The 25,435-nt window shown below is 40.0% G+C and overlaps 1 protein-coding gene across 2 annotated transcripts in view; it reads left to right on the top strand.

Annotated features, from left to right (window-relative positions):
• col5a3a (collagen, type V, alpha 3a) overlaps window positions 1-25,435 on the top strand; it is a 46,375-nt gene that overhangs the window by 11,507 nt on the left and 9,433 nt on the right. The window contains exons 5-47 of one of the 2 annotated variants that reach the window (XM_026164623.1): window positions 3,679-3,801; window positions 5,215-5,628; window positions 6,083-6,202; window positions 6,311-6,427; window positions 6,526-6,579; window positions 6,666-6,707; window positions 6,907-6,969; window positions 8,355-8,429; window positions 8,597-8,680; window positions 8,823-8,879; window positions 9,264-9,317; window positions 9,465-9,518; window positions 9,643-9,696; window positions 10,272-10,325; window positions 10,572-10,625; window positions 11,153-11,197; window positions 12,439-12,492; window positions 12,685-12,729; window positions 13,253-13,306; window positions 13,796-13,840; window positions 14,208-14,261; window positions 15,056-15,100; window positions 15,447-15,500; window positions 15,961-16,005; window positions 16,144-16,197; window positions 16,307-16,414; window positions 16,853-16,906; window positions 17,248-17,301; window positions 17,434-17,478; window positions 17,693-17,746; window positions 18,048-18,092; window positions 18,203-18,256; window positions 18,365-18,418; window positions 18,550-18,603; window positions 18,720-18,827; window positions 19,086-19,175; window positions 19,396-19,449; window positions 19,646-19,753; window positions 20,066-20,173; window positions 20,259-20,312; window positions 20,471-20,524; window positions 20,625-20,732; window positions 20,837-20,890. In XM_026164623.1, the coding sequence (XP_026020408.1) occupies window positions 3,679-3,801; window positions 5,215-5,628; window positions 6,083-6,202; window positions 6,311-6,427; window positions 6,526-6,579; window positions 6,666-6,707; window positions 6,907-6,969; window positions 8,355-8,429; window positions 8,597-8,680; window positions 8,823-8,879; window positions 9,264-9,317; window positions 9,465-9,518; window positions 9,643-9,696; window positions 10,272-10,325; window positions 10,572-10,625; window positions 11,153-11,197; window positions 12,439-12,492; window positions 12,685-12,729; window positions 13,253-13,306; window positions 13,796-13,840; window positions 14,208-14,261; window positions 15,056-15,100; window positions 15,447-15,500; window positions 15,961-16,005; window positions 16,144-16,197; window positions 16,307-16,414; window positions 16,853-16,906; window positions 17,248-17,301; window positions 17,434-17,478; window positions 17,693-17,746; window positions 18,048-18,092; window positions 18,203-18,256; window positions 18,365-18,418; window positions 18,550-18,603; window positions 18,720-18,827; window positions 19,086-19,175; window positions 19,396-19,449; window positions 19,646-19,753; window positions 20,066-20,173; window positions 20,259-20,312; window positions 20,471-20,524; window positions 20,625-20,732; window positions 20,837-20,890 (3,174 nt within the window). The remainder of the gene's footprint in view (window positions 1-3,678; window positions 3,802-5,214; window positions 5,629-6,082; window positions 6,203-6,310; window positions 6,428-6,525; window positions 6,580-6,665; window positions 6,708-6,906; window positions 6,970-8,354; window positions 8,430-8,596; window positions 8,681-8,822; window positions 8,880-9,263; window positions 9,318-9,464; window positions 9,519-9,642; window positions 9,697-10,271; window positions 10,326-10,571; window positions 10,626-11,152; window positions 11,198-12,438; window positions 12,493-12,684; window positions 12,730-13,252; window positions 13,307-13,795; window positions 13,841-14,207; window positions 14,262-15,055; window positions 15,101-15,446; window positions 15,501-15,960; window positions 16,006-16,143; window positions 16,198-16,306; window positions 16,415-16,852; window positions 16,907-17,247; window positions 17,302-17,433; window positions 17,479-17,692; window positions 17,747-18,047; window positions 18,093-18,202; window positions 18,257-18,364; window positions 18,419-18,549; window positions 18,604-18,719; window positions 18,828-19,085; window positions 19,176-19,395; window positions 19,450-19,645; window positions 19,754-20,065; window positions 20,174-20,258; window positions 20,313-20,470; window positions 20,525-20,624; window positions 20,733-20,836; window positions 20,891-25,435) is intronic. The other variant, XM_026164624.1, reaches the window with a different exon arrangement.

The following is a 25,435-nucleotide window of genomic DNA, read 5'->3' as shown; positions in this document are numbered from 1 at the left end:
TCTGCCATAATATAGCATTCATCAGCCTGTGAAACAGGACAACAAAATACAAACTTTAAAGTATAAACTGTAAAAAAAAACCAACATTTTACAGAATAAAAAGGGGAAAATGCAGAAAGAATGGGATGACAGGGCACTAATGTTAATCAAGTGCTATTGAACAAAAAAAATATAAAAAGAAATGTGTTTCAGAGGAAGTAGCAAGGAGATATGACCAGTTTAATCAAGCCCACCTCAAATCCAATAATTATGCATTTCTTGAGGGGGGTTGCCAGCATATAACTACCTGAAACAGCTGGTGATTTAATCCTTGTTCACTTACAAAGATTTGTTCACATGTATCAATATGCATGGAAAAAAGGAGAAGCCAAAAAAGAAACCCATAACAAAAAAACTTGTGTTTTTTTTTCCCTCTGTTTTGTCATAAATAATTCTGTGTGCTTTCCATAACAATACACAACCCCTGCCCCATTGTCATTCCCAATGAAGCTCCACTCTAAGTCTGTCATCCACAGCATAAAATAGAGATGGGCTCAAGCCCCTTCCCCTGCTATATCTCCAGGGCTTTGTCTCTATTCAGCGATTGAGCAAGAAAAAATTAAAAAAAGAGAAGGTATAAGATGTTAATTTTAGTAGAGGTATAAGTTATATAGTTGGGTTAATAAAATAGTTTTCCTTCTCCATCAGCGACACAGTCTGCAAAAAGGAAGACTGCATCTGAAATTATGAACATCCAGAGGAAGGGTTATTATAACTTCACTCTGTCTTTTTTTTTTTGACCAATAGAAACAGATTACCTCATATATAATCAATAACTAATTCCTTAACCCTGTCCATACATTTTTTAATCTTTCCTGTGCAATAATCTAGTTGACCATCTCATGTTGTAAGTCACTCTTCCCTTCATACCCTTTCCTCTCAGGCATTCCAGTTGTTCAATTATTTTATATCCCCACTTCAGTTAAGAAATGTGTCTCCTTGTGGGCTCTATAAATTTCCCTGTTCAGAAGCAATGGAGACTGTTTAATCTCAGGTTTTGCTCCAAAAACACTCCCATGCTCTTCAGACCATCCTTAATCAGATCCATCCTTTACTTTAATACATGCAATTTTTGTGGTCACGTGTAAGGAAGTGTGCAATCAGCTTAGTCTATCAGAGTCTTTAAATCTTGTTTGCTGTAGAGCGTTAAGTAACCCAAAATAGTTTGTTCAACTTTATATTTTTGTTGATACAAGTGTCGATAAAAGACACATTTCTCACATATGTTATCTGATTATCAAAGTTGTACACCTTGGGTGAGGCTGGTGCCACAGGGGAAAAAAAATTAAGTAGGCTGACCTTTGGCCCTCTGTTCCCAGACCCTGGTTCTGGGGAGGAGGTCAGTGTTCCAGCCCAGTTTTCCCACCGTGGGAGCTCAGCGTGGGAGCATGGGGACTTTGGTCAGCCACTAATGTCTCTATTGCTTCCAGATTGCTTACAAATGACTGCAGAAGTTTTGCATTCATACCCTGCTCTTTATAGGAAAGCAAATTTTAGGTCTGACTGGACTCCTTTTTGGCTGCTATGTGCCCTGTTTGTATGTCTCCAACATGCTGACTGCGCAGATAAAATCCAGCCCACTATTTATTTGTTAGGAAATTCTTTCTGTCTCGCTTAGTACAGGAAATAAGAAATATTTTTGGCTCTGCTTGTAAGGCATGTTGAAACAAAGTTTGTCAAGCATATCTTTAAAGTTTAGCTTTATTGAAATGCATACATAGATTTACCATTAAAAAACTAGAGAAGTATTAATCAAAGTCTCTTTAAGTCAAAGTTAATTTTGTCTCGCTAATGACTCATAGCTGATGATAGTCAGATGTTTTTGGTTAGACGTGAGCATCTGTTAGTGTCAAAATGCAGTTTTATTGCAGTGAGATCGCTTATTATATTCTAGCTCCTTCACTCACACAAGATTATGACTCACACAAGAAATCTGATTAGGCGAAGGCTGGACAACTCCACAGAGAAGGCCTAGTTACTTATGATTTGGTGAAGATTATTGGCTATCTGGCACAACACACCCTATATGAGACAGCAGGGGGAAGTGGAGTGGACTTTTAAACATTAATGAGCCTGTGCCCACAGTGACATGTGTGACAACATGAAAGAAGATTGGGCGTCACTGGAAATTTGCAGGTTCAGCTGAGGTGTACTCCTTTTTCAACACGCCCTCACATAGCCTCTTTAGATGTCCTTGCCCCAATCTAAATGAATAATGGCAGCGTACACACAATTTGGTGCAACACTCACTTGCTGTGTTTTTCAAGAAGAGAGGGCTCCTGCTAGGCAAGAAAAACAGGAAAACTTGTCTGTGGAAGCATTTCCTTTGATCTTGAATTGAGATTGGATTAGATTGGATTAGCTCCTTTTTGCCTTCTCCCGCTCTCTCTCCATCTCCCTGCAGCTCTCACTCTCTCTCCCTCTCTCTCTCTATCACACCTTAGAGTGCAATAATTTTCTTTGCTTGACATGGGCTTTTGGCCAAAACAGGAAGAAAAAAGGGATAAATGGATAACAAATCCTTTCATGTTTAATACATTAAAGCATAAATGACTGTTTGAACAGTTCCTAGGATTATAGTTTTCTTCACGATGATCAAAGCTTTGCATAGACATGCTCTGCTGATTTGAGTTGTGCTGGAAGAAATATGAGGCGGTGGGTAAAGGAGAAGTGATGTGTTTAGATTTATTTCACCTCTGGCAGCTAAATCTTAATTAAAGAGATTACAATGGGGCTACAATTACCACAAAATCAAATGCTTAATCTAACTTAATTTATTATAAATGGTTGCCCAACTGTCCCTGGACACATTTCACCAGGCAGTATGTTTGCTATAGCGTGTCAGTTACATAGATTTGTATCACTAATTCAATCAAAACCTCATCAGCCACTGTCCTGTGGGGCTGGCAGCACTGTGTTTTTTTGTCAATTACTCTCTGATCCATGTCTCACAGAAATTAGCCCCGCAGCTCCTATTCTTTTACTATGAAGCTTGTGTTTGTTATTTTTGTATTTATTCATCCTTTAAAATGTTGTGATCTCAGCCAAAAAAATAGTTAAAATATAACATTTTCTTAAATATACTTTTATATAATTTTATTTAAACATTATTTTTGATATTTTTCTTGATAATATCTGTATCATGAGTATTCATTGGCATTATAAACTAATTAACCTTGTAAATTTTAGTACAAGAAGGACTGATGTGAAATATGATGTTGATAGAAGTTTACAGTTGTCTTGCGTTTAAGGCCGCTAAAGCCAAAAAAGGCTCTGGGTTCAGTGCTGCAGGGTACAGCCATGCTGTCTCTCTGTGTGTCTATATATACACTCTGGCATTGCCCACAGGGCAGGATGGTAGAGAGCTGCTTGACTGTTTCGTGCACACACTTGGGCCCCTCATGGGGTTATGGCCAAAAAGAGGTCCAATAGTCAGTAACAATTTTACTGTTGCTGACAGTTTGTGGCACTCCTTTACAACCCTCTGCTTTACATTTAGCTATGTAGCCAGATGTTCTCATAGCATCTGTCAAGTTGGAGTGTTTAATTTCTATTTTCTGTTCCATCCCAAATGTCTTTTCAGCATGCAGTAGCAGCTGCATGATTTCTTTATTTTTGACTTTTTTTTTTTTATTTCAGGGAGATATTCAACAACTGCTGATTGTGGAGGACAGTGAGGCTGCTGCCAACTACTGTGTAAACTACATACCAGACTGTGACTCAGCTTTGCCCTATCACAGCCAAGCTCTGAACCTGCAGGAGGTCAGTACTGCCATTGAGAGGAGGTGATGCCTACTGGAAAAATGTTTGACACTTCAAACATTACAGTGAAGCCAAGCTTTTGGTGACCTTAAATAACCGTAGAATCCTGGCTTATGTTTTTGTCTGAACATGAAGGCCTGGAAATTTTAAAATGCTGTACATATTGTGTCATTGTCTTTTTTTCATACTAGCCCAACATTGTGTATTAACGCTTAAGCAGTATCGTGAAATTCTCCTTCTTGCCCTAATGGCAGGTCTCTCTGGCTGCCAAACACTTAATTCACAGCCAATCAGTTAAAGAAGCAAAAGCACACAGCTACATGTTTCAAAGGTTCTGAGGGCTTTTAAAAAGAGACTTGGACGATTACCACAGAATAGGGCAAGTAAGTGTATCTTCTTTTAAATACAGCCAGCAGTGGAGCAGTTCTATGGTCAGATGCTCTTTTGGCAAAATAGACAGTGCCAGAAGCCCATAACTCAAATATGATATAATAGCTCTTCCTTTCCTTAAGGGATGTATCTGTCATAGACATAAATTACTGTATATGTCTTTGGTGCTGTATGAAAGATAGAGATAAGATGAAAGGAAGGAAGCAGCTGTGTGTGTCGGTTTCATGAACCACACGCAATGTTTTCTGTGTTTGTCTGTTTTTTGTGCATATGCCACATGAACATAGGTGAAAAAATTATGAGTGCACAACTTGTTGAGCCAAGCCACTGATGATCATGTAAGAACGGTTCATTAATGGGACTGTGTGTCCATTTCGATAGTCATCCAGCTGGCTTTTAAAGAGCTACAGCTGAGCAATGAACTCTTGAGTCCAGAATATGTCAGCATCTGTCACTTCACTGACCTACTTCCCATCATTCTCCCTTACACGCTGAGCTTGTTTAAAAGTGGCTCTAATTCATGTCGCTGATGTCTTTTACAGACTTTACCTACAACATCATTTTCAGGCAGGGGCCATTCCTAACACTGACATGTAACGGACGTCAGTCTGGAGCAGGGGTGGGCACTTAATTTTCCCAAGGGGCAACATGAGAGACTACGGCTGCTGTGGAGGGTGCAGTCCTTCACATTTGTTCACTTAGTAGAGAACACTTTTTGCATATAATTAACAAATTTGTAGCATTAAAGGCACTGTGACCTCTAAGCACACAAGTAAATATCAAGTAAATGTGTTTTGTTAGAATCTATATTTGTGTATTCCTTCTCATTTCATATTTTGTGTCAGGCTTTTATCAGCTCATTGGAACTTACAGTGGGCATCTGTAAGGGTGTCATGGGACCTGATTACATTTCTTGGCTTTCCTGAAGCAGGCTATTTCTATGATTTTCATTTACAGCAGTGTTTGTTTTTTTCTCCATCCTCCATCTATGTCCTCATCTTGCATTCTACTTTTTCATAAAAGACCTCCCAATATGGGTCTGTTGCCTTGATGCAAAGTGACCAGCCAGCTGAACCAAAGGAGGTCCCCAAAAAGGAGAAGAAAGGAAAAAAGGACAAAAAGAAGAGGGATAAAGACTCTAAAGGCAAACGTAGAAGGAAGGACAAGGGAGAGAGGGGATCCAGAAAGAAAAAACACGAAGAGGAAGCTCTGGAGGAAGGCTTCCTTAGAGTTTCCACAACACTGCCTCCATATCAAACCCAGGAAACTTTTCAGGCAACTAAGTTGCCAGAAATTAAGAGTACCCTAGAAACTACCATTCCAACTGATGTTTTCTACAAGACCTTCACGGAGATACCAACACATGAACCTGACTTCACAACTGAAGCCTCTACTTTCATACCTAGGACATTGCCTGTGTCAAAGGTTACCGAGGAGGTAGACAAATTTGCCTGTAGATGCTGTCCGTTCCAATCCCTCCCACTATTTGCAGCTCTAACCAATCACTCCCCTAATATTTAGAGAGCACCTCTTCCTCCTCTCACCTCCGCAATCACTTACCACCACTATGTATTTGTCTGTTTATAATTTGCACATAAACTAATTTGTCACACTCACACTGCTTCTGCTGCTGCAGCAGCCTCTCTCATGCTGTCACATGACTCTGATGTAGTCTGTCAATTAATAACACTGTAAACACTGTAATTAACTGCACACCTGTAAGCTTTTATCTTGGTTAACCAGTGTACTCCCATGTAATCCACCTGTTTTGCTAACATCCATGTGGTACAATGCAGTGTTTTTATTAGGCAGTGCATGGCACAGAGACATGCCCAGTGCCGCCTGGTTAATCTCTGCTCTGACTCACTTAAGTCTGTGTGCTCGCCTGCAGGAGGACACACCTGTAAGGGAACCAGTGGTGGAAGAGTATGAAGATGACCTTTTAGAAGACCTTTATCATAATCTCTCAGTTTCTACAGTAACAGTCGGCCCAAATGTTACTGAATATGAGGTAGGTTAAACGCAAACGCAAGAAATGTCTTCTGCACAGCATAGAAACACTGTGAGGTTATTTGGCTTTCACTACACCAGTCGCTAATAGTTTGTTATTCCTTAACAGATTCTTGAATATGAGGATTTCAAGAATGATACAGAGTTAGAGTATGAGGAGTATGAAATGTACGAGGATGGCTTTGACTTTGCAAAGCAGGAAAGGGCTCAGACATGGGATGGAGAGGTAAATCTCACAGTGACCTCATACATCAAGTGAGTGGTCATGCCTGTGTTAAGTGATTTCTGACAGTCCGCATCTTTTCATCTTTTACCCCTCCTCAGGGTAACCTCAGAGCAGAGAAAGGCCAGAAGGGAGAGCCAGCTATTCATGAACCGGTGAACTGTTACAGACTTTTAATGAATAGGCTAGTAGTTTGGCTATGAGTATGGAAAATAACTTGATACTCTCCATGTTTTTCTAGGGTACAATAGTGAAAGGACCCCCAGGGCTACCAGGGCCAGAGGTAAACAAATTCCACCTGAACTTTTCAGATGAGGTGCAAAATGCTGAGATTTTCAGTGTTAGACATTGTTATGCCTAACACTTGCACCTTAAGTTTTTGAACAGTAGTTAGTATGTAGAATTGATATGTATAGCCGATTATCGATTAAACGATTATTGCGTTTATGTAAGCAAATATGGACTAAATGTATCTTCCACAGGGGTCTCCTGGACCAGCTGGTCCAGTAGGACCTCCAGGACCCAGGGGAGATCCCGGTGACTTGGTGAGTGAGGTTTAGGACTTGGGTTCACTCATTAAATGTAGAGTGAATTAGTTTGACCTCAGTCTTTTCCATCACCTGTGAGACTCAACTCTGAATTTAACTGTGACCTTAATGTGAAACACATCCGCAGTATCAAGATGTCCTGGCTTGCTGAAATGGACCTGCAGGAGTTCAGGGATTCATTTTGGCTCACAAATGTTGTTGTCTATGATTCATCATAGAAAATATGCCAAATTACATACAGAGACACCAGCAGATGCTCTGTCATTTCCTAGTAGCAGAAAAAAAACAAATTGAGTGGATGAATAAATGCTACTGCAACCACAAAGGAAAATTATCTTGCAGTTTTAGAGATAGAGTCGCACCTGAATCTTAATGAAACAAAGGCAAACTGACAAGCAGCACTAACAACATTCCTCCACCTTAGTGTTCACCTTGGCTTGATCTTTTGAGGAACTGCATCTGAACAGTTATTTAGTATTACATTTATTCCTATCACAGGACAATTTGACACTTTTATAGAGATAGAATATTTACTGGATTATTTTAATAGCCTAATGTAAATGCAACAACCCTTCTTCTTCACAGATCTTTACTTATCACATATAATGCTTTTGGATAGCTTAACTTTTATTCTAAGTATTACAAATGAAGATGTGAAAAGCATTATGGTGATACTCTACTGATGTTTATGCTCCAGCGTTTTGCCATGCTTTGACATAGACTTTCACGGACAATATCTTTAACGCACTATATAACACTTACTCAAGTCCACTTTGTCGACATATACTTCAGCAAATCATTAACACTTATTTTATTGGCTATTCTCAACGTGTTGTTATAAGGAAAGTTATTTACCCTTGAGATCACACAATTGTAAATATTTCTAATTATGTGTTACTGTTGGAAATGGTTTAAAAATTCAAGACTAAAGGCAACTTTTGGAAAAATATCATTGATTTATTAAAATATTCATTCAGTAGTCAGAAAATATAAAACAACTCACACAATGTGTATACAGAATATAAAGTCTTGTGTGTGGATGTGCATGTGTGCGTTTGTGAGACAAGCTGTAGAAACAAAGCAACATTTATTTTTTCAAAGATTGGATTGTTTTCCTCTTCGTCTAGCTTCCAAGTGTTTCTCTTACTTTCTCCCAGTGATATGCTGCACACACCATAGAACTTTCATGATTTCACAGGACATCTTCTTGACTTGCATTGATTTCACAAGCTAAGTCACAACTGGATCTTGTGACATTTTAACCCCTAATCTTAAAAACAAAACCCATCCTCTTAAAATTCTCTCAATCTCTACTCTCTCAATCTTACTCACTCACTCACTGCCAAGCTATTTTTCTTCCCTTTCCTGTCTTCACTTTTCAGGGTCCCCCAGGACGGCCTGGTCTTTCCGGGGCTGATGGGATTCCAGGCCCTCCAGGAACACTGTTAATGCTACCAGTAAGACCTTAAACACACTGAAACATGCCCACACAAACGCACAAAGAGTACACTTTTTCCACATGTGGTGTAGTAGTAAGACCACAAGGGGGGGCTGTGTGACTGAACTAGCTTTATGCTTGGGAAATCTGCAGTGAGTAGTGACTTCTGCTTGTCATTGCCTCCAGTTTCAGTTTGGAGGTGATTCCCAGAAGGGGCCAGTGGTGTCCCCCCAGCAGGCCCAAGCACAAGCTATATTGCAACAGGCCAAGGTATAGTTCAAAGAAGCAAATTCACAATACAACATTACTGCATACTGAGATTTAGTTCTCCATCAGAATATTTTTTAGCATGTAGCAAGTCAGAAGGTACATTCTTTAGCTTACATAAAGCATAATGTTGTTTTTCTTTCAGATGTCACTCAGGGGGCCTCCAGGCCCGCTTGGTCTTACAGGGCGACCGGGCCCATTGGTATGAATCTCTCTCTCTGACCTTTATCAAATTTACATCATATCTCAAGGGCTCCTACGTCCTCTACCCCCAGCTTTAAACTCTATCTGACCAAGCTCAATCTCATGTCACTCTTTCCCACCCTAACCTCATCATTACGCTTGCTCGGTATATTTAAATTGAGAAATTTGTCTGTATTTCCAAAAAACACCCCCCAAAAAACAACCAAAAAAAACCCCAAGAGATGGAAAAATGAAACAATTTTTAGATGATTTATTTTCAGTTCATTCTTAATTTTTTGGTTTGGGTCTATATTTGAGGAGTATGTTTGTATACATGTATATACATTTGAAAAAGTTGAGTTTCCCCTCTTTGTCATGTCATGCATGACCTTTTATTTCCCAGGGTGATCCAGGTTCCTCTGGGCTCAAAGGAGAACGTGGAGAAAGTGGCTCTGCTGTAAGACTAGACATAATTTTTACCTCACGCCTACCTTGGATTATAGCCTCTTTATCTTTTTTGTCATGGTATTGATTTCCATTTGTCCTCTTGCCTTCCTTTTAACACCTTTTCCTATTTGTCTTGCTCTCTTCATTTGTCATGAAGGGACCACGCGGGTTGCCAGGCTCCCCTGGAATTAATGGGAGGCCAGGCAAGAGGGTGAGATATCTTAAATATTGGACATTTAAGTGCTGAAAACATTTATGTCTACAGCTTGTGTAAAAAGTATATTGTAGCGTAGAGTGGCCTACGGTGAATCAGATCTGGATGTTGTATCTCATAGGGCCGTGCTGGAGCGGACGGTGGTCGTGGCGCTCCAGGTGAAACTGGCACAAAGGTGAGTTTTTTTGTAATTATACTGAACTGCCCTTCAAATGAGCTACACCCAGTACACACACATTTGGCTCTTCTACAATCTCATTTAGATTGTGTGTTTGTGTGAATGCTGCATTGTAATTTGTAGGACGATATTATTGTTGTTCCTGTTAACTTTACTTGAATTCATTGTCCTGTTTCCATGAACACAGTAACACACATGTTTAGGTGGCGAGGTCTTAAACAATAACAAACTATCTCCACTTGCAAGAGTAAGCCTTTAGGTGTCGAGTGTCCCCCAGCTTATTATACGTTACTGACAACAAGGCAACTCAATATATAAGAGCTGCAGGAAGCGCTTAGTAAAAAACTCAGTCTTCCCTGATGTGTCTGACAGAACAGCAGAGTCTTTATCAGTCAAAGCAGCATTTTAGCAGACCTACAGCTAATCTTCACACTTTCTCTTCCCGATGCACAGTCTGAGCAGATGGGAGGCTCTGCCAGGGGAGACTTTCACTACAATTCTGCTAATGTTTACACATTACCATATGTGTGTGTTTCAGGGTTTAATGCACTTGGTTCTCTATTACTTTGCAGGGCGACAGGGGTTTTGACGGCCTCCCAGGTCTCCCAGGAAACAAGGGGCACAGAGTGAGTTACGTATGGCTACTTGATACAGTCACTGTACTTCAAGCACTTAGTCATTCAGACACCAACATGATAACATAGCATGCATGAATACCTTACACATCGTATAGTAGATGTTTATTTCCATTATGTGACCGTAATGGTTGTTGTGACTTCTGTGATGACAGGGTGCACTAAAAAAAAGCATTCGCTATAAACAGAACATACCTAAACATCTTGAGGCTTGTCGCTAATGCTTTTTTCTTGTAGGGGGACAGAGGAAAGCCTGGTCCTCAGGGGCCTGTCGGGGAACCAGGAGAGAGGGTAAGTGTGCAATGCCTCTCAAAATTTAATTTCACGCTGAAAATAGTTTTTCTAATTTTTCTGTTATGGAAAGTTAAAGGGAAGGTCTTCACAGAGCATTAAATAAAACCATTTATTCAGTTAACCACGACATGTCGAAGCAGACTTCACAGTAGATGAAAGGTCTATATTATAACTTCCTGCTTTTTTTATTTCCGCTTGGCTAGCCTGAGTTCATTTGGTAACTACATTTGCAAAATACATTAAAAAGCTAGCTAATACAACCCTGCAATAGAATTGAAAATATGAAAGATAGAAGCTCTGTCAGGATAGTATCAATTTATGCAAGCTGGCGGGTAAGGTTTGAGAGGGCGGTCTATTAGTCTTTGCTCAAAGATAGTTGAGCCTTATCTGTCAGGCAGTGAATTTCTTTAATGAGCTATTTCCACAGATTATGTCTCTGGGGATATAAATGTATCCCTGCCTAAGGTTGAGTAAGAAAGGCACACAAAATCTGTGTCGAATGTGTGTCCTTCCTTTTATTTTAGGGATCTAATGGACCTGTTGGGCCACGAGGGCAACCAGGCGAACCTGTGAGTATCCACATACAGAAAAATTAAATGTGATATTGTTTATATATGTAGTTACACATCACAGCATGTCTCTAATGAAAATATTTATTTTGTAGCGTTCCTCGACGGGATAAATTCTTGATTCAAAGGATGCATTAATCTATGCATTAGTCTGTGCTTTAAACGCTCTTTAATACAGAAATAAAATAAAAAACTAGTAAAACAGAAACCGATTTCTCCAGCAAACCCAGAGGGGATTGCCGGTGATTACTTTATTTAGCAGCTGACTGAAGTTTCTGCCCAAAGCATACAGCAGAACTTACACAAGTATAAACTGTGCTGCTTGTATTTCTCATGTACAGAAACACTGAACAATATTTTGCAATATACAGCGCCTAGTTAAAAACACTAGGACAGTCACACCTTATTAAAGTAACACTGTCACAGGGTTCACCTTTGCATTATAAATGAAAAGGTCACTGAAAAAAGGCATCTCAAATACAAAGGTATAGCATTCTAGTTCTGTCATAGAGATTATACCTAGAGATTACTATAGGATCCCTGAAAGATTTTAACAGCACCACTGAAGAGGCTGTCGTTTTTGTGCATCTGCAGTGAACATTGGTTAATTGGTTATGAGTCACACTGTCTTTCTCCCCGTAGATGAGGTTAGGGCTCAGCAGGGTTCTGTCCCTCCAAATGGATCACTGAGTGCAGGAAGAAACGGAGCGCAGTAAGACATGTTGGGAAAACTGTGCTCAACTACAAAGTCGTAGGAGAGGAGAGGATTTAACTGTTGATGAGAGCGAGGAAGATAGAAAAAGTGACACAGTAAGAGACAAACACAAGACAGAAATTTGTTTGGTGGTGAATGAGATAAGAGAGATGGAGTGAGGAAAGTGGAAAGAGAGAGTAGGAGAGAGAAGAGATAAAATCCTGGCCCGAATGATTATATTTCCATATCAATCACTTCCCAGGAGATCACAGATGTGGCTTTGGAACAGGTGGCTTGGCCAGCCTACAAAGAGGAAGGCTGACAAAAACAGAGCACACAAACACACTCATGCTAACAGGCTAGCACAGTCTCCGTGGCTAGCACATACAAAGCAGATGCATGCACACACACACACCAAAGTGTATTATGTCTCTCCTTGTTTTTCTCCCTCTCCTTAGTTTTTATTCATGATTTAGTATTCCACTCTCATTCAGTCTCATCATGAATGCAGGCTAGCTGCTGACTATTTGCTGTGTTTTGTCTCCAGGGTCCTCGAGGTCTTGTTGGGCCAAGGGGGCCACCTGGCCCACCTGGGCAACCGGTAAGTCAACATCGACTGAATTACAGGATCAAAGCTATTCAGCTGCTTCAACTCTATAAAGGCCTCTCTATTGCATGAATCATCGATATGCAAGATGGACAAGAAAACTGTCGAACTATCTCCATATTTTGATCAAACTTTGACATTAAATTTGCTGTTTTCTAACATTTATTGACATGCATTTTTTGTCAGGGAATTCAAGGAACTGATGGAGTACCAGGGTCAAAGGGCAACCCGGTCAGTCACATCTTCTCAAACCTACTATTATGTACCAATGATTACTGGCTTTATTTACACTAGAAAAATCATAGCAACTTAGGTTTAACTGCTAATGGAAATATTAACCAGTCATGTGATGGTAAATGGCCTGTATTTGTATAGCGCTTTTCTAGTCCCTAAGGACCCCAAAGCGCTTTACACAACCTGTCATCCACCCATTCACACACACATTCACACACTGGTGATGCTAAGCTACAATGTAGCCACAGCCACCCTGGGGCGCACTGACAGAGGCGAGGCTGCCGGACACTGGCGCCACCGGGCCCTCTGACCACCACCAGTAGGCAACGGGTGAAGTGTCTTGCCCAAGGACACAACGACCGAGACTGTCCAAGCTGGGGCTCGAACCAGCAACCTTCCGATTACAAGGCGAACTCCCAACTCTTGAGCCACGATCGCCCCATGTGATGTCAGCATACAACCATTGGACCAAGATCATGTGAGGACAGACTGTATGATCACCAGGGTTTCTTGTTCTTAGGGTCCAATTGGAGAGATGGGGCCCCCAGGTCAACAGGGGAATCCTGGAGTGCAGGTATTTCATCATCAGAAAAGTTACTTTGAGAGTTAATCGCCTCAGTATTACACAGTTGGCATCTAGAATGCATTTTCTGTGCATGAAGACTTGTTTCTTTGCATTGTTACTCCATCTCACGGTTTACTTGCTCTTCTCTAGGTTTAAAAAGTATCTTTGGCCTTTTGGGCATATAAAAATTAATTATACATTTGCATGACTCAATAAAGGATTCAATATAAGAGGCTGTTTTGTTAGTTAACGAAAGGACTGTTTCAGTAGAAACAACATTTTGTACCCGACAGCAACAAAGTGTCATTTTAAAATGCTGTCAATGACATTACAGTCATGTAAAGAAGTGTTTGTCATATTTTCAGATAGATCCTATTATTATTCACGGCTCTTACATAAATGCACCATATTAAAACACACAGAGTCATGCAAATCTAGGCTCCCAGCCGTCTGCTAAACGCAACACTTAACTTGATTGATGCTTTGTTTTTGGTGTAGGGCTTGCCTGGTCCTCAGGGTCCCATTGGATTGCCAGGAGAGAAGGTAGGGAGCATGTCTCTCACTTAATTTTAAAATTAAAGCTGTGCCCTTATGAACCCTGTCATCACACACTCAAAGGAGACAGGCTGAACAGGGGAGTATGACCAAGCCACTTCTGGCTCCCATTCAGGCAATGTGGAGCTAGACAAGAAATCAATACACAAGAAACACACACAGGCATAACAGACACCTGGGACAGTCTTGGGTGCTGCACATCATAAAGCCAGACTGATAAAAGAAATAATAAAGACTTGGTCACAAATACAATATGTAGCAGCAAAGTGGAAATTTTGTTCACTCAGTGATGAGTTGAGGTTTTATGCATCTGAAGCTTGACTCTAGTATTAATACCTCTTTATGTCCCATACAGGGTCCCCAGGGGAAACAAGGCATGCAGGGACTGCCAGGCATTGACGGACCTCCCGTAAGTAACACGCAAACCTGTGTCTGTGCACAACTTATATTCAGTATCAGAGTTTTCTACTGATGCACCAGTCACCATCAGCTGATGTACTGCAATCAGTTTAAACATAGCATTTATGTACAGATTTTAATAAATAAGCCTATTTATTAATTTTTAATAGTATCTAGACAAAGATACTAGCTTATGAAACAGAGAGTTGTTTACCCACTGCATCTGTTTCATTTTTAAGTTTAAATTCTAAAACTTCCTTTTTTTCCATTTTAAATCATCCTTTTTATATGTTTTTATTTTTTAATTTCTCTGTAAAGCACTTTGAATCACCTTGTTGTTGAATTGTGCAATATAAATAAACTTGCCTTGCAAATTAAGCAAACTGTGTATGCATACAGCTGTTTGTATGTAGACACACACACACACACACAATGCAGAAAAGTAGGCAAGGATTAAATTGGCTAACCTACACTTTCTGTGGTTTGCCGGTAGGGGGACATAGGAGGCATTTTCTGAAATGGATCCATGGATCCAAGGCAAGGCATTTTGAATAATAGTCATTTTACAGTGAAGCTTTTCTCATTTACAAGGATTTATTTTAGACGGAAGTCAAACACATTTTTATACATAATGGTTCTTGTATTACTTTTTTGCAAAACTTGGTGAGATATAATGGTGCTTCACTCTCAGCCCTGATGCAGCTTCCTGCTTTTCACTTTTCAAACAGAAATTCCTATGTTGAGGTGATATAATAATCATGTATTTTACTGATAAGTCAAACGGGTACTTTTGTTCCTGCTTAGGGTCACCCAGGAAGAGAGGGCCCCCCAGGAGAAAAAGGCATCCAAGTGGGTATCTGCATGTCTGAAGCTTGTCTATTGCAGTAATGGATCAAGATATCAAAATGCCAATGTCATATTTTTTTTTCCAAATCTACATCTGTGTATTAACATTAAGGCTTATCATTATGATCATTGTGTCCCTACAATGCCATCTTTATTATAAAAAAGCCTAAGTCCATTAGTGTAAGCAGCATGCACTCAGATTCATCCGCTTGTCTTGTTTCCTTTTTGTCTGACAAGAGAAAAAGTCACTGAGTGCATTGTTTATCCATATCTAATAAGAGAATTGCCTCTTTGCTGGCTACTTCTTATTTTAAAAAGAGTACTATAATAATGTTATATTTTCATGTAGGGTTTACCAGGGGCTCAGGGACCAGTTGGTTACCCAGGGATTCGGGGAGTAAAGGTGAGACAATGATGGACAAGCTACATGGTGACACATGGAGGGAGAGCACCTCAGTTCTCAAGGGGACTGCCAATAGACAAATGAGAAGCATTTGATGGATAGAACAAATGTTACATACAGTAGTAAAGTAGTCCATTTTGACTGACTATGCTTTTGAAAGAGTGGAATAAAATATGAAGTTGTCATAGAAAGGCTTTCTGCTTGGGTTTGGGTTTCTTAAATCCTCCAGGGGAAGCCCTTGTTGGATTTTTTACCATGAAATGAATGTAATGCCAATAACTGCTGGAAAATGGATCAATTTTATGTAAAGAGAAAATCAATAGAGATTTACAGTTGTTTTATTTTAAGTTGATTCATTTGTGATAATACAGGTGAGTTGCATAATATATAAAGTCCAGAGTTTTTTTCTTGAATGTTGGTTTCTTAGTTTTCTTAAACTGGATGTTTTTGTTTTTCAAAGGGAGCAGATGGAGTTCGAGGTCTAAAGGGGAGCAAAGGAGAGAAAGTGAGTGACATAGATTGTGAACTTCTCTTTTTCTGCTGATGCCCAAACAATGGATTGCAACTACAAGGACACTTGACAAATTTTATCGTTATGATGGTGTTTAAAGTCCAGTTATTACCACTTCACAATGAATGACAGGGAGAAGATGGCTTCCCTGGGTTCAAGGGTGACATGGGTGTCAAGGGAGACATGGTGAGAGTGACATCTAATAACAAGCCTCTATGTTGTTTTCTCTTAGTTATTGTCTTTTGACTAAGATACATTTTTCTTACTTGCTTTCTGCTCTCATTCATGACTTCAGGGTGATAATGGAGTTACAGGTCCTCGTGGAGAAGATGGACCAGAGGGATCAAAGGGTCAAGCTGGACCCATAGGAGATACTGGTGCTTCAGGGATATCTGGCGAGAAGGTGGAGCTATTAAAAAAAAAACAACAAACAAACATTTTTCTTCAAGATAGACTGCCAAAGAAGAAAACTTGTATCTAACTGAGCAGCGAAGTTATGTATTAGTTTTGCTTAGTTTTCAGTTATTTAATGACAAACCTTTCCTATAAAATCACAGTTTAAAATTTCACAAAAATACTGAACATATGGATTTTAATGGCCTTACATTTATTACGACGCATTATACCCCAGTCCTGAGGCGAAATTGCCACTGCACCGGTGTGCATGTATTAGCTATTAATCTTTATGTCATCACTTTATGCAGTAATATAGACATTGCTTGCTGGTTTGGCACAATAATAATGTGCAGTACATTATAAATATCTTGACTGGTTATGGGTTTTTCTATTTAATACTTGCCTTATTTCTTCCTTCTCAATTTTTTGTCTTTTCTCTCTCCAGGGTAACCTTGGAGTGCCCGGTTTGCCAGGATACCCAGGAAGACAAGGTCCTAAGGTGATTTAGTGTTGATGGGCTATTATGATCAGTTAATGTATCCCCTGGTCCTTTATCAGAGCTTTAAGAAGAAAGATGTGTGTCACTGGCTGGACTGTTTCCTGTCTGATTAAAAATAAAGGATGATGAATAGCATATTAAAAAAGGCTATTTTATTTATAGTTCATTAGTGACATCAATTCATTACATGTTGATGAATGGTGTGTTTAAGGCTGTGTTGAGCTCATGGATTAGATTTGCTTTAATTTGATACAGTAGTTAATTATAAGTTAATGAGACATTAGGGGTGATGTCTGATAAATGGAGGGCTGAGGCTGATTAACCTCTACTTGTGTCTCCAGGGATCACTTGGCTTCCCTGGTGTGGCCGGGGTCCCAGGAGAGAAAGGACGAAGGGTGAGAGCTATATGAACATTTTAATACACATTACATTCTGACTTTCACACGATTTGCATTTACATTTATTATGTAGGGGATATGTATTTGAAGTAACTGACTGATGAATACTTGTTACCCTTTACAATGCAGGGCCCAGCTGGTCAGCAAGGCACCGGTGGGCAAAGAGGTCCTACTGTGAGTACAGCTTTAGGTGCCCTGCCTACACACCATTTTATTTTAATATAGAAACCCAAGTATACTCAGTCTAATTATATATGGTATATCAATGTGATAACTTGTGACTCACACGGTTACATCACTACAATGTTGTCATATTACAACATATTTGTGTTCCACCTCCTGATAATTCATCAATGTGCTAATAAGCCTGCTGTTTGTTTTCCAATAGGGAGCCCACGGGGGAAGAGGAGGAAAGGGACCAACTGGAAAGCCTGGAGAAAAGGTACATGTAGTGTCATAAACAAAGATTATGTCCATGCACACATTTACACACACCTGGCTAACTCATAAAGTATGGATTAATGCTTTGACAAAGTGCAAACTGGTTGTTGCTTTGCAATTCTTGATGGCAGGCCATCTGGCATGCTACTGTCTAGAAGGGGATACTTCAATTTATACTCTCACCCTCAAAGAGCAATTTGGGAAAGCTAAAAATTTGTTGGCAGTCCGAAAACTAAAAATGTTTGAGTTGAGTTTGAGTCTAGCTATACATTCATTTGCCTTTTGCCTTTTTAATTTGTTAGGGTGCTGCTGGACAAGATGGTCCTCCAGGGTCCCCTGGAGAACAGGTAATGTTTTTAACTACTTCATAATAAATATGATACATTTAGCACCTTTTTTTTTGTGTGTGAAATCTTGGCATCATAGCTATGTTTTGATAACCTGCCTTATCTGTTAGGGTCCTCGAGGACCACAGGGAAGACACGGTGAACCAGGACCTAAAGGGCCTAATGTGAGTGGGCTACAATGTGTTTGTCCTTTGGTTTACTTTACCCAATATTTATATTGACCTTTGATGATTTGTTTATTATAGTCATATCAGAAAATTCTTCTTTTGCAGGGTCCACCTGGAAAGGATGGAATACCAGGCCATCCAGGTCAGAGGGGAGAACCAGTGAGTCACTTTTGATCTACTGTAAACAATTGATAAAAACACAATGCCTTTTGATAATCAATCATCATATAAAAGGATCAGCTCCCCTCAATTGTGACAGAGGGTCACAACTAGCACTTCTTTTTCTGTAGGGCTTCCAAGGAAAGAATGGGCCCCCAGGCCCCCCGGGTGTGGTTGGACCACAGGTAAGAAAATCAACAATTTTTAATTCAATTTTTAATAAACTGGTTGTTTTTCACAAATGACATCTACAATAACTACCTACCATCTGCTATGTGCTGTATGCTATGGTTGCTTTTAGGGCAAATCTGGTGAGACAGGACCAACAGGAGATAGAGGTCATCCAGGTGCACCAGGGCCACCAGGTGAGCATGGTTTACCAGGAACTGCCGGAAAAGAGGGTGCCAAGGTGAGTACTTTTCATCATGATGTTTGGCTCATAATCACCTACCAGTATTGCCTTATCACTGTTATATTAGATAAAGCCCAAAGACTCTCTCAGCACTGCCAGAATATCTCTTGGATCTCATCCTGTCCTCTAATTTTCTAATAAACAACACATGAAACCAGACAGTTTCGAGTGTATGATGGCCTATAAGTGATAAATGTTCTTCCTTGGTGTGACTGTCTGGTTGGTATATGAAGGCCAATTATTTGCTCTTTCTAGGGAGACCCAGGTCCATTAGGTGCCCCTGGGAAGAGTGGCCCTGTTGGGCTTAAAGGCTTCAGAGGGAGCAGAGGGACGCCTGGCCAAACAGTAACAAAAATTTTCATATACCTAATATCTATACTGTGCTGACTGCTAACAGCAATTGATGAGTCAGGTTTTTGCACTTAATTAGAGTACTTACATTTACTATAGGTACTCTAATTCATGTGATTGCCTTTAGATCCCAAGTTAAGAATTTTGCAAATTAAAGGTGTAAAAAGATTTGTTGTCCCAGGATTGTGAAGGCTGTTTGTTTCTGTGTCTCCAGGGTCCTGCAGGTTTGAAGGGGGGAGAAGGCCTACCAGGTGTCGCTGGACCTATTGTACGTCTAATTTGTTGAAATTGCTTTCCCATCCTATTCCCTGCTCCATTTTCTGCCGCTATGTTTTATAGAATACTAGGACATATGAAGCAGGAGGCTGTTTCCATGGTGACCAGTGATCGTGACCGTTGCGTTAAATCAAATAGTGAATCATGTGATATAGTTCTCTCACCTCGCTATCTCTTCTTTTTTCCAGGGTTCCACTGGAGAGAGGGGTCCCGCTGGGCCGGCTGGCGCTATTGGCCAGCCAGGACGCCCTGGCGGCATTGGTCCTGCTGGGCCGATGGGAGAGAAAGGCGAGCCAGTAAGATTTGGAACATTGCTAATTTTGTTTCTTACGCAACAATGTCCACTAACACGTATGGTACAATCACCTCCCACCACTGGGTAATAAGCAACGTGTGCTCTCACTTTGGAATGTGATATTATGAGCCAGAGAGCAGGAGAAAGGTAAAGAAGACAGTGAGAGGATATATAAGTGTGATCATGTCTGCTTTCCTGAAAGTGGGTTTTTTTTCCTGGTGTGACACATTAATCAATGTGTTGTGTTGCTTAATGAGAATAACAGTTATAATATATAATATAGATATATGCTGTTTTGCTATCTGTTTGCTAGGGAGAGAAAGGACCTCCAGGGCCAGCTGGGCGTGATGGAGAACTGGGACCAAGAGGGCTGCCAGGGGCTGCAGGACCTCCTGGGCCTCCAGGGGAGGATGGAGACAAGGTGTAGTGAACAGTTAACATTTGCAACCTTTGTTCTTGCTGATTTTTGGACTTAGTTTTTCATGTGTTTGCACTTACCTTGATAGGGAGAAACAGGAGTACCAGGCCAGAAGGGTAGCAAAGGAGACAAAGGGGAAGCTGTGAGTATGCGTTTTTAAGTATAAGCATGACTGTGAATCACCAGGAGGTGGGGGATAAAGGGTTATGAATGATTTGTCATAATTTAGAAAGCCTGAGCCTTTAATCGTGTTCTTCCATCAGTAAATATGTATTGAACTTTCAGTCCGCTCCTTTATAGGGACCCCCAGGACCTGTTGGAATTCAAGGACCTGTGGGTCAGCCAGGACTGCCGGTATGTGCCACAATTTAAAAACAATAAAAAAACCCATAAAGGTTGGCTTGAACTGTGCAATTGTGCAATGCGGACTTGTCTGCGTCTGTGTTTGTTTTAGGGTGCAGATGGTGAACCAGGTCCTCGTGGGCAGCAGGGTATGAATGGGGCAAAAGGAGATGAAGGACCTAGAGGCTTTAAGGGAGGATCTGGTCCTTCTGGACTACAGGTAAAAAAAAAAAAAGCATTGAATTTCAAGAGTGACTATGTCTCCATAATTATAATAGAGTATTTCCTTTCCCTTCTCATGCCTATCACTATACTTCTTTGTAGGGAATGCCAGGACCACCAGGGGAGAAAGGAGAGAGTGGGCATGTTGGCTCAATGGTGAATACTGCACAGCAATCTCAGCACATACATCATTCATCTCATGTCCATTAGGTCCACTGCTGCTTTCAGGTTGCTTCTGACTCATCACTTCTCTGAGATCTTACATCATTATCTTTTTGACTACCCATAATCTTTTTCAGTATTAAACACTATTTCTCACTTCATCTAAAAACCTTTAAATATGTTTCTTTAATTTTTTTCACTTTATCAAGAACAGTTTAATCTCTTTGAAAACTGTATCTGTATGTATGTATTTAGTAATGGGAAACAATTATTTACAAGAAAGATATTAGACCATAGGATCCGTAGCCTTTGCAAATAGTGTGTAAATTTACACTTTACACATTCACATGATATACATTTTTCCTCATCCATGATGAGGAAATTGGGCATTACAGTGGTGCAGTGGTTATCACTGTCACCTCACAGCAAGAAGGTTTGAATCCCAGTGCAAAGACATGCAATTATCTGAGTTATATTATTTGATGATTTTAAATTGGCTGTAGGTGTGAGTGCAAATTTCAGGCTGTCTAGCATGTCCAGCGTGTAACCCTCATCTCGTCCTATGACAGCTGGGATAGGCTTCAGCCCCCACTCTAGCCCCGAGTTGGATAAGTGGAGGAAAATGGTCTTATTAGCATTATTATGTGTGAGATTATAGAAGTTATTGCCCAGCTCATACAAATGAAACTGCTTTTTCTTGGTCCCAGCATTCCTTTTGACTTATTACTTTTGCATTTTCCCGCGGAACAACAAATACCATCCCCTTTCTGTGGGACTAAAAGGAGATGGAAAGACAAAGCTGGCAAGATTAGAATAATTCATTAAAAAATGCACCACTATTTAGTTCATTATGTTTTGTTACAATTTCTGTTTCTGGATAGATATACACAGCTGCACAAAAATAATAGAATATCTATGAGTATGATAGTTTTCTCCAGGACAATAAACATAAAAAGAATTAAAGAAAGAATAAGTGATGAAATTCAGTAAGTGTATAATAGAATATGTCTTTATTTTAGAGAGATGGCTCCAATGAAAAGATGTAATAGCTAAATGTTATTTTAGGATATACATTTTTTCTTTAAATTGCTTATTATGGAAAAAAAAAAGACTTCTAATGAGACAACAAAGGAGGCAAAATTGTTTTATTTTTAAGATTCTGGTGTTTGTATTGCACAGTTTTAAGGTATCTGCAGTCAATAGTTGGTACACAGACGCCCCACCTGAGCTTTAATTAGTACTACCTATTTAGTTCATTAGCACCAGCTGTGCTGAATCTGCTGCTGCGGTTTAAACTTGTGAGTCACCCTTTCCTCTGCCGATAATCATTAACATTTACCACCCTGAAATTGGGGGATGTGTTGTTGCGTGGGGCTGGTTTTTCTGAGGTCAGTGATTAGTGCTGATGTTTTTACAAGAGGTAAGACTGATATCCAAAGAAAATCCAGTCTTGGCTTTTCCAGTTTATTGTGAGCCAAATGCACACAAATTAAAGAGGAGTCAACTACATCCTGAAATAAGGGTGTTCTGTCAAAGCTTGTGTAGGTTTTCTGTGGATACACTGGTCTCCTTTCACTGTCGAAAGAAATGCACATTAGATTAAGTGGTGATTCTAAATTGGTTTTATTTATGGATGTGAGTGGGAATCACTGTATGTGTCCCTGCAATGGACTGGCAACCTTCCTAGGATGCCCAACACCTCCTGGCCAGTGATAGCTGAGCTCCAGCTGCTCTGGGACCTCATGTGGACAAGTGCTTAAGAAAATGCCTCCAGTAGTGTTCCCCTTAAAACATGCTTGAAAACCGTAATAGCTGACAAATTCCACCTTGGAGGAATTTATGAAAACCTAGCTATATTTGTGTTTTCCCAATAACAGACATTTTGATACGCAGGCAGTGTGACTTGTCATAACAGCAAAAGCACAAGTGAAACTAATAATGTTAACTACGGTTCCGCTCCAGGTAATGATCCCAGTAAGCCGTGTCAGAGAGCCAGCATGCACAATATCATAGCGAGCAAAAGATTTTAGTAGAGACATATCACAGCAGTGACATAATGACACGCTTAACAAATGAGCAATCCTTAAGACTTCTTATAGTCCCTCATTAGCTCCATAGCAGTCAATGTTATGCTGACAGGTCAGTCATTAAAATCTGGCATGTAAATTTGGGCATTTGGTTATATTTTATAAATAATTATTATTAGTTGAAAGAAAGCTATTTAAATGCATTAACCTGTAATATCGCTACATCATTTTTAATCTGTGATTTAAGGCCAAGATTGAAAAGTAGTAGTACCCAATAGACCTTGGCTTCATGTGTAAGAAAGATTATCCCAGGAAATGAATAGGTCATTCTGTATGTGAAAGAAAGAAATAAGATAAATAAAAACAGAAAAAGAAGCAGTGACAGAAAGGAGGCAGTGGAGCAATGGAGTGGAAGGAAGAGGCGGGGCTCTTATTGTGAGCAGGAAGACGGTGTGACAGCTGCTAATCAGATTAGCCTCAGCCTTGGCCGTCTAATGAGCATCCTCCTTTGTGACAGTCATCTCACAACGCTGTCAGCCATGAACACACGCTCAACAAGATTCTCTATAGCCCCTCTTCTCCACAGCCAGATTAGGGAGGGAATGCATTAAAATGGAACCAAAACAAGAGAGAGGGAGAGAAGAGAGATGCTGAGGACTCAGTGGGGAAGTTTCATTCATGTGTGAGTGCCGCGGATCACAGAATTCTTCCCCCTAATGCCGAAGTATTTCTCCACCAGAAGGATATGTGTTTCCTCTAGTCCCACATAGCAGAGGTGTGGACTCGAGTCACATGACTTGGACTCGAGTCAGACTCGAGTCATTAATTTTATGACTTTAGACTTGACTTGAAAAAATGTTCTAAGACTTGTGACTTGACTTGGACTTTTACACCAATGACTTGGGACTTGAATTGGACTTGAACCGGTTTACTTGAAAAGACTTGATATTTTACCCCAAATATAAAATTTAACATGCATATTATATAGAGATTGAAAATGTGACGTCATTCACGGGTAGAACCGCAAAGGATTCTGGGAACTCGTGGCAAGCGGTACTAGCGCACACAGGCTTTCAATTAAAATCAGTTATACAGCGATAAAAAGAAACACAAAAATGTCAAGAAGCTGTTGTATTATTAACTGCAATAGCCGGTCGCATGACAGCCACGGGAAGCCGACGGGTAAAGAGATCGGTTGTTATCGGATTACGTCGTTGAAGAGAAATTGTTCGAGCCATGTTTCCGAAGTAACAAAGACGCGACGGATGGCCTGGATTGCAGCCATTCAAAGATCAAATATAACGTCCCAGAACTCTCACAGGTTAGTCTGCTCCAAGCATTTACACGAAGGTCAGTCTGCTGTTGTAGTTAATGCGTCATTTTCATAACATAATTAGTGATATAGGTTACAAGCAAGTCTGGCGCTGAACAGAAATTGTCGCGCTATGCTCCTTTATTTATTGTGCATAAATAGTGAATTGTCCTGACACAATATTGCGTTTCGCTTCTGTTATTATGGTACATTGACAAAAACATATACTTTTATTCACAGGATAAAACAGGGTTTTTGTATCACTAATTGCCCAGTGCGATTACAGACTGCGGTAAAGTGAGCCGTCATTTGTGAGCCGCGGTCAAGCCAGCCGCCTCCTATCCGCGCGGTGATTACAGCATACAATATTGTTGTCACTGCTACATTTCTGTAACGCTACCAGAAATTATTTCCACTACTAATTAATTACCGTTGAGCTCAAAGGTCCTATTAATAAACGGTTAAGGAATGTGTATTTATGACGACAATTTGTGAGACTGGTAAACTTATGATACGTACGATGGTCTTTCGTTCTACACGGTGCATTTCAAGGTCCTGCACCCATCTGTCGGTAAACTGTACCTGGGCTTGTTGCAGTGACCTGAAGTTACTAAACTTCATGAGTGTGTGCACTCACTCCAAGAACCGTATAATTATAAATATGCATATAAATATGCTAAGATGAGATAGTTGACTTCATCTAACTAGCAAATGTTGTCCAGGCTACGTTGGTGATTCAGTTTTTTTTAATATGTATGATATTTTTGTCATGCGATTTTAAAGCCGGTCCTACAACCGCATCCAAGAATAACATGCAGCTTATCTCAGAACTGTCGGTGAAAATTATTATTGGAGCTAGGTTTAATTGAGCTGCATTTTAAAGAGGTGCAATTTCACAATTTGTGTATATTTTCTAAGTTCACTATTTTGTCATGTGTTGAGAAAAACACAGATTTAAAAATTACATGGTCTAATATTTACATTTAGCATAACTGCAACATTATTTTTTCGTTTGTTTTTTTTAAAGACTCGAAAGGACTTGAAATTCAAAGTTTCAGACTTGTGACTTGACTCGGACTTTTACACCAGTGACTTGAGACTCGACTCTGACTTGCCTGACATTACTTGAGACTTGACTTGAGACTTGAGGATAAAGACTTGAGACTTACTTGAGACTTGCAAAACAATGACTTGGTCCCA

This window comes from Astatotilapia calliptera, chromosome 4, assembly GCF_900246225.1.
Source record: "Astatotilapia calliptera chromosome 4, fAstCal1.2, whole genome shotgun sequence".
Taxonomy (NCBI): Eukaryota; Metazoa; Chordata; class Actinopteri; order Cichliformes; family Cichlidae; genus Astatotilapia; species Astatotilapia calliptera.
This window is presented reverse-complemented; position numbering and strand designations above follow the sequence as displayed.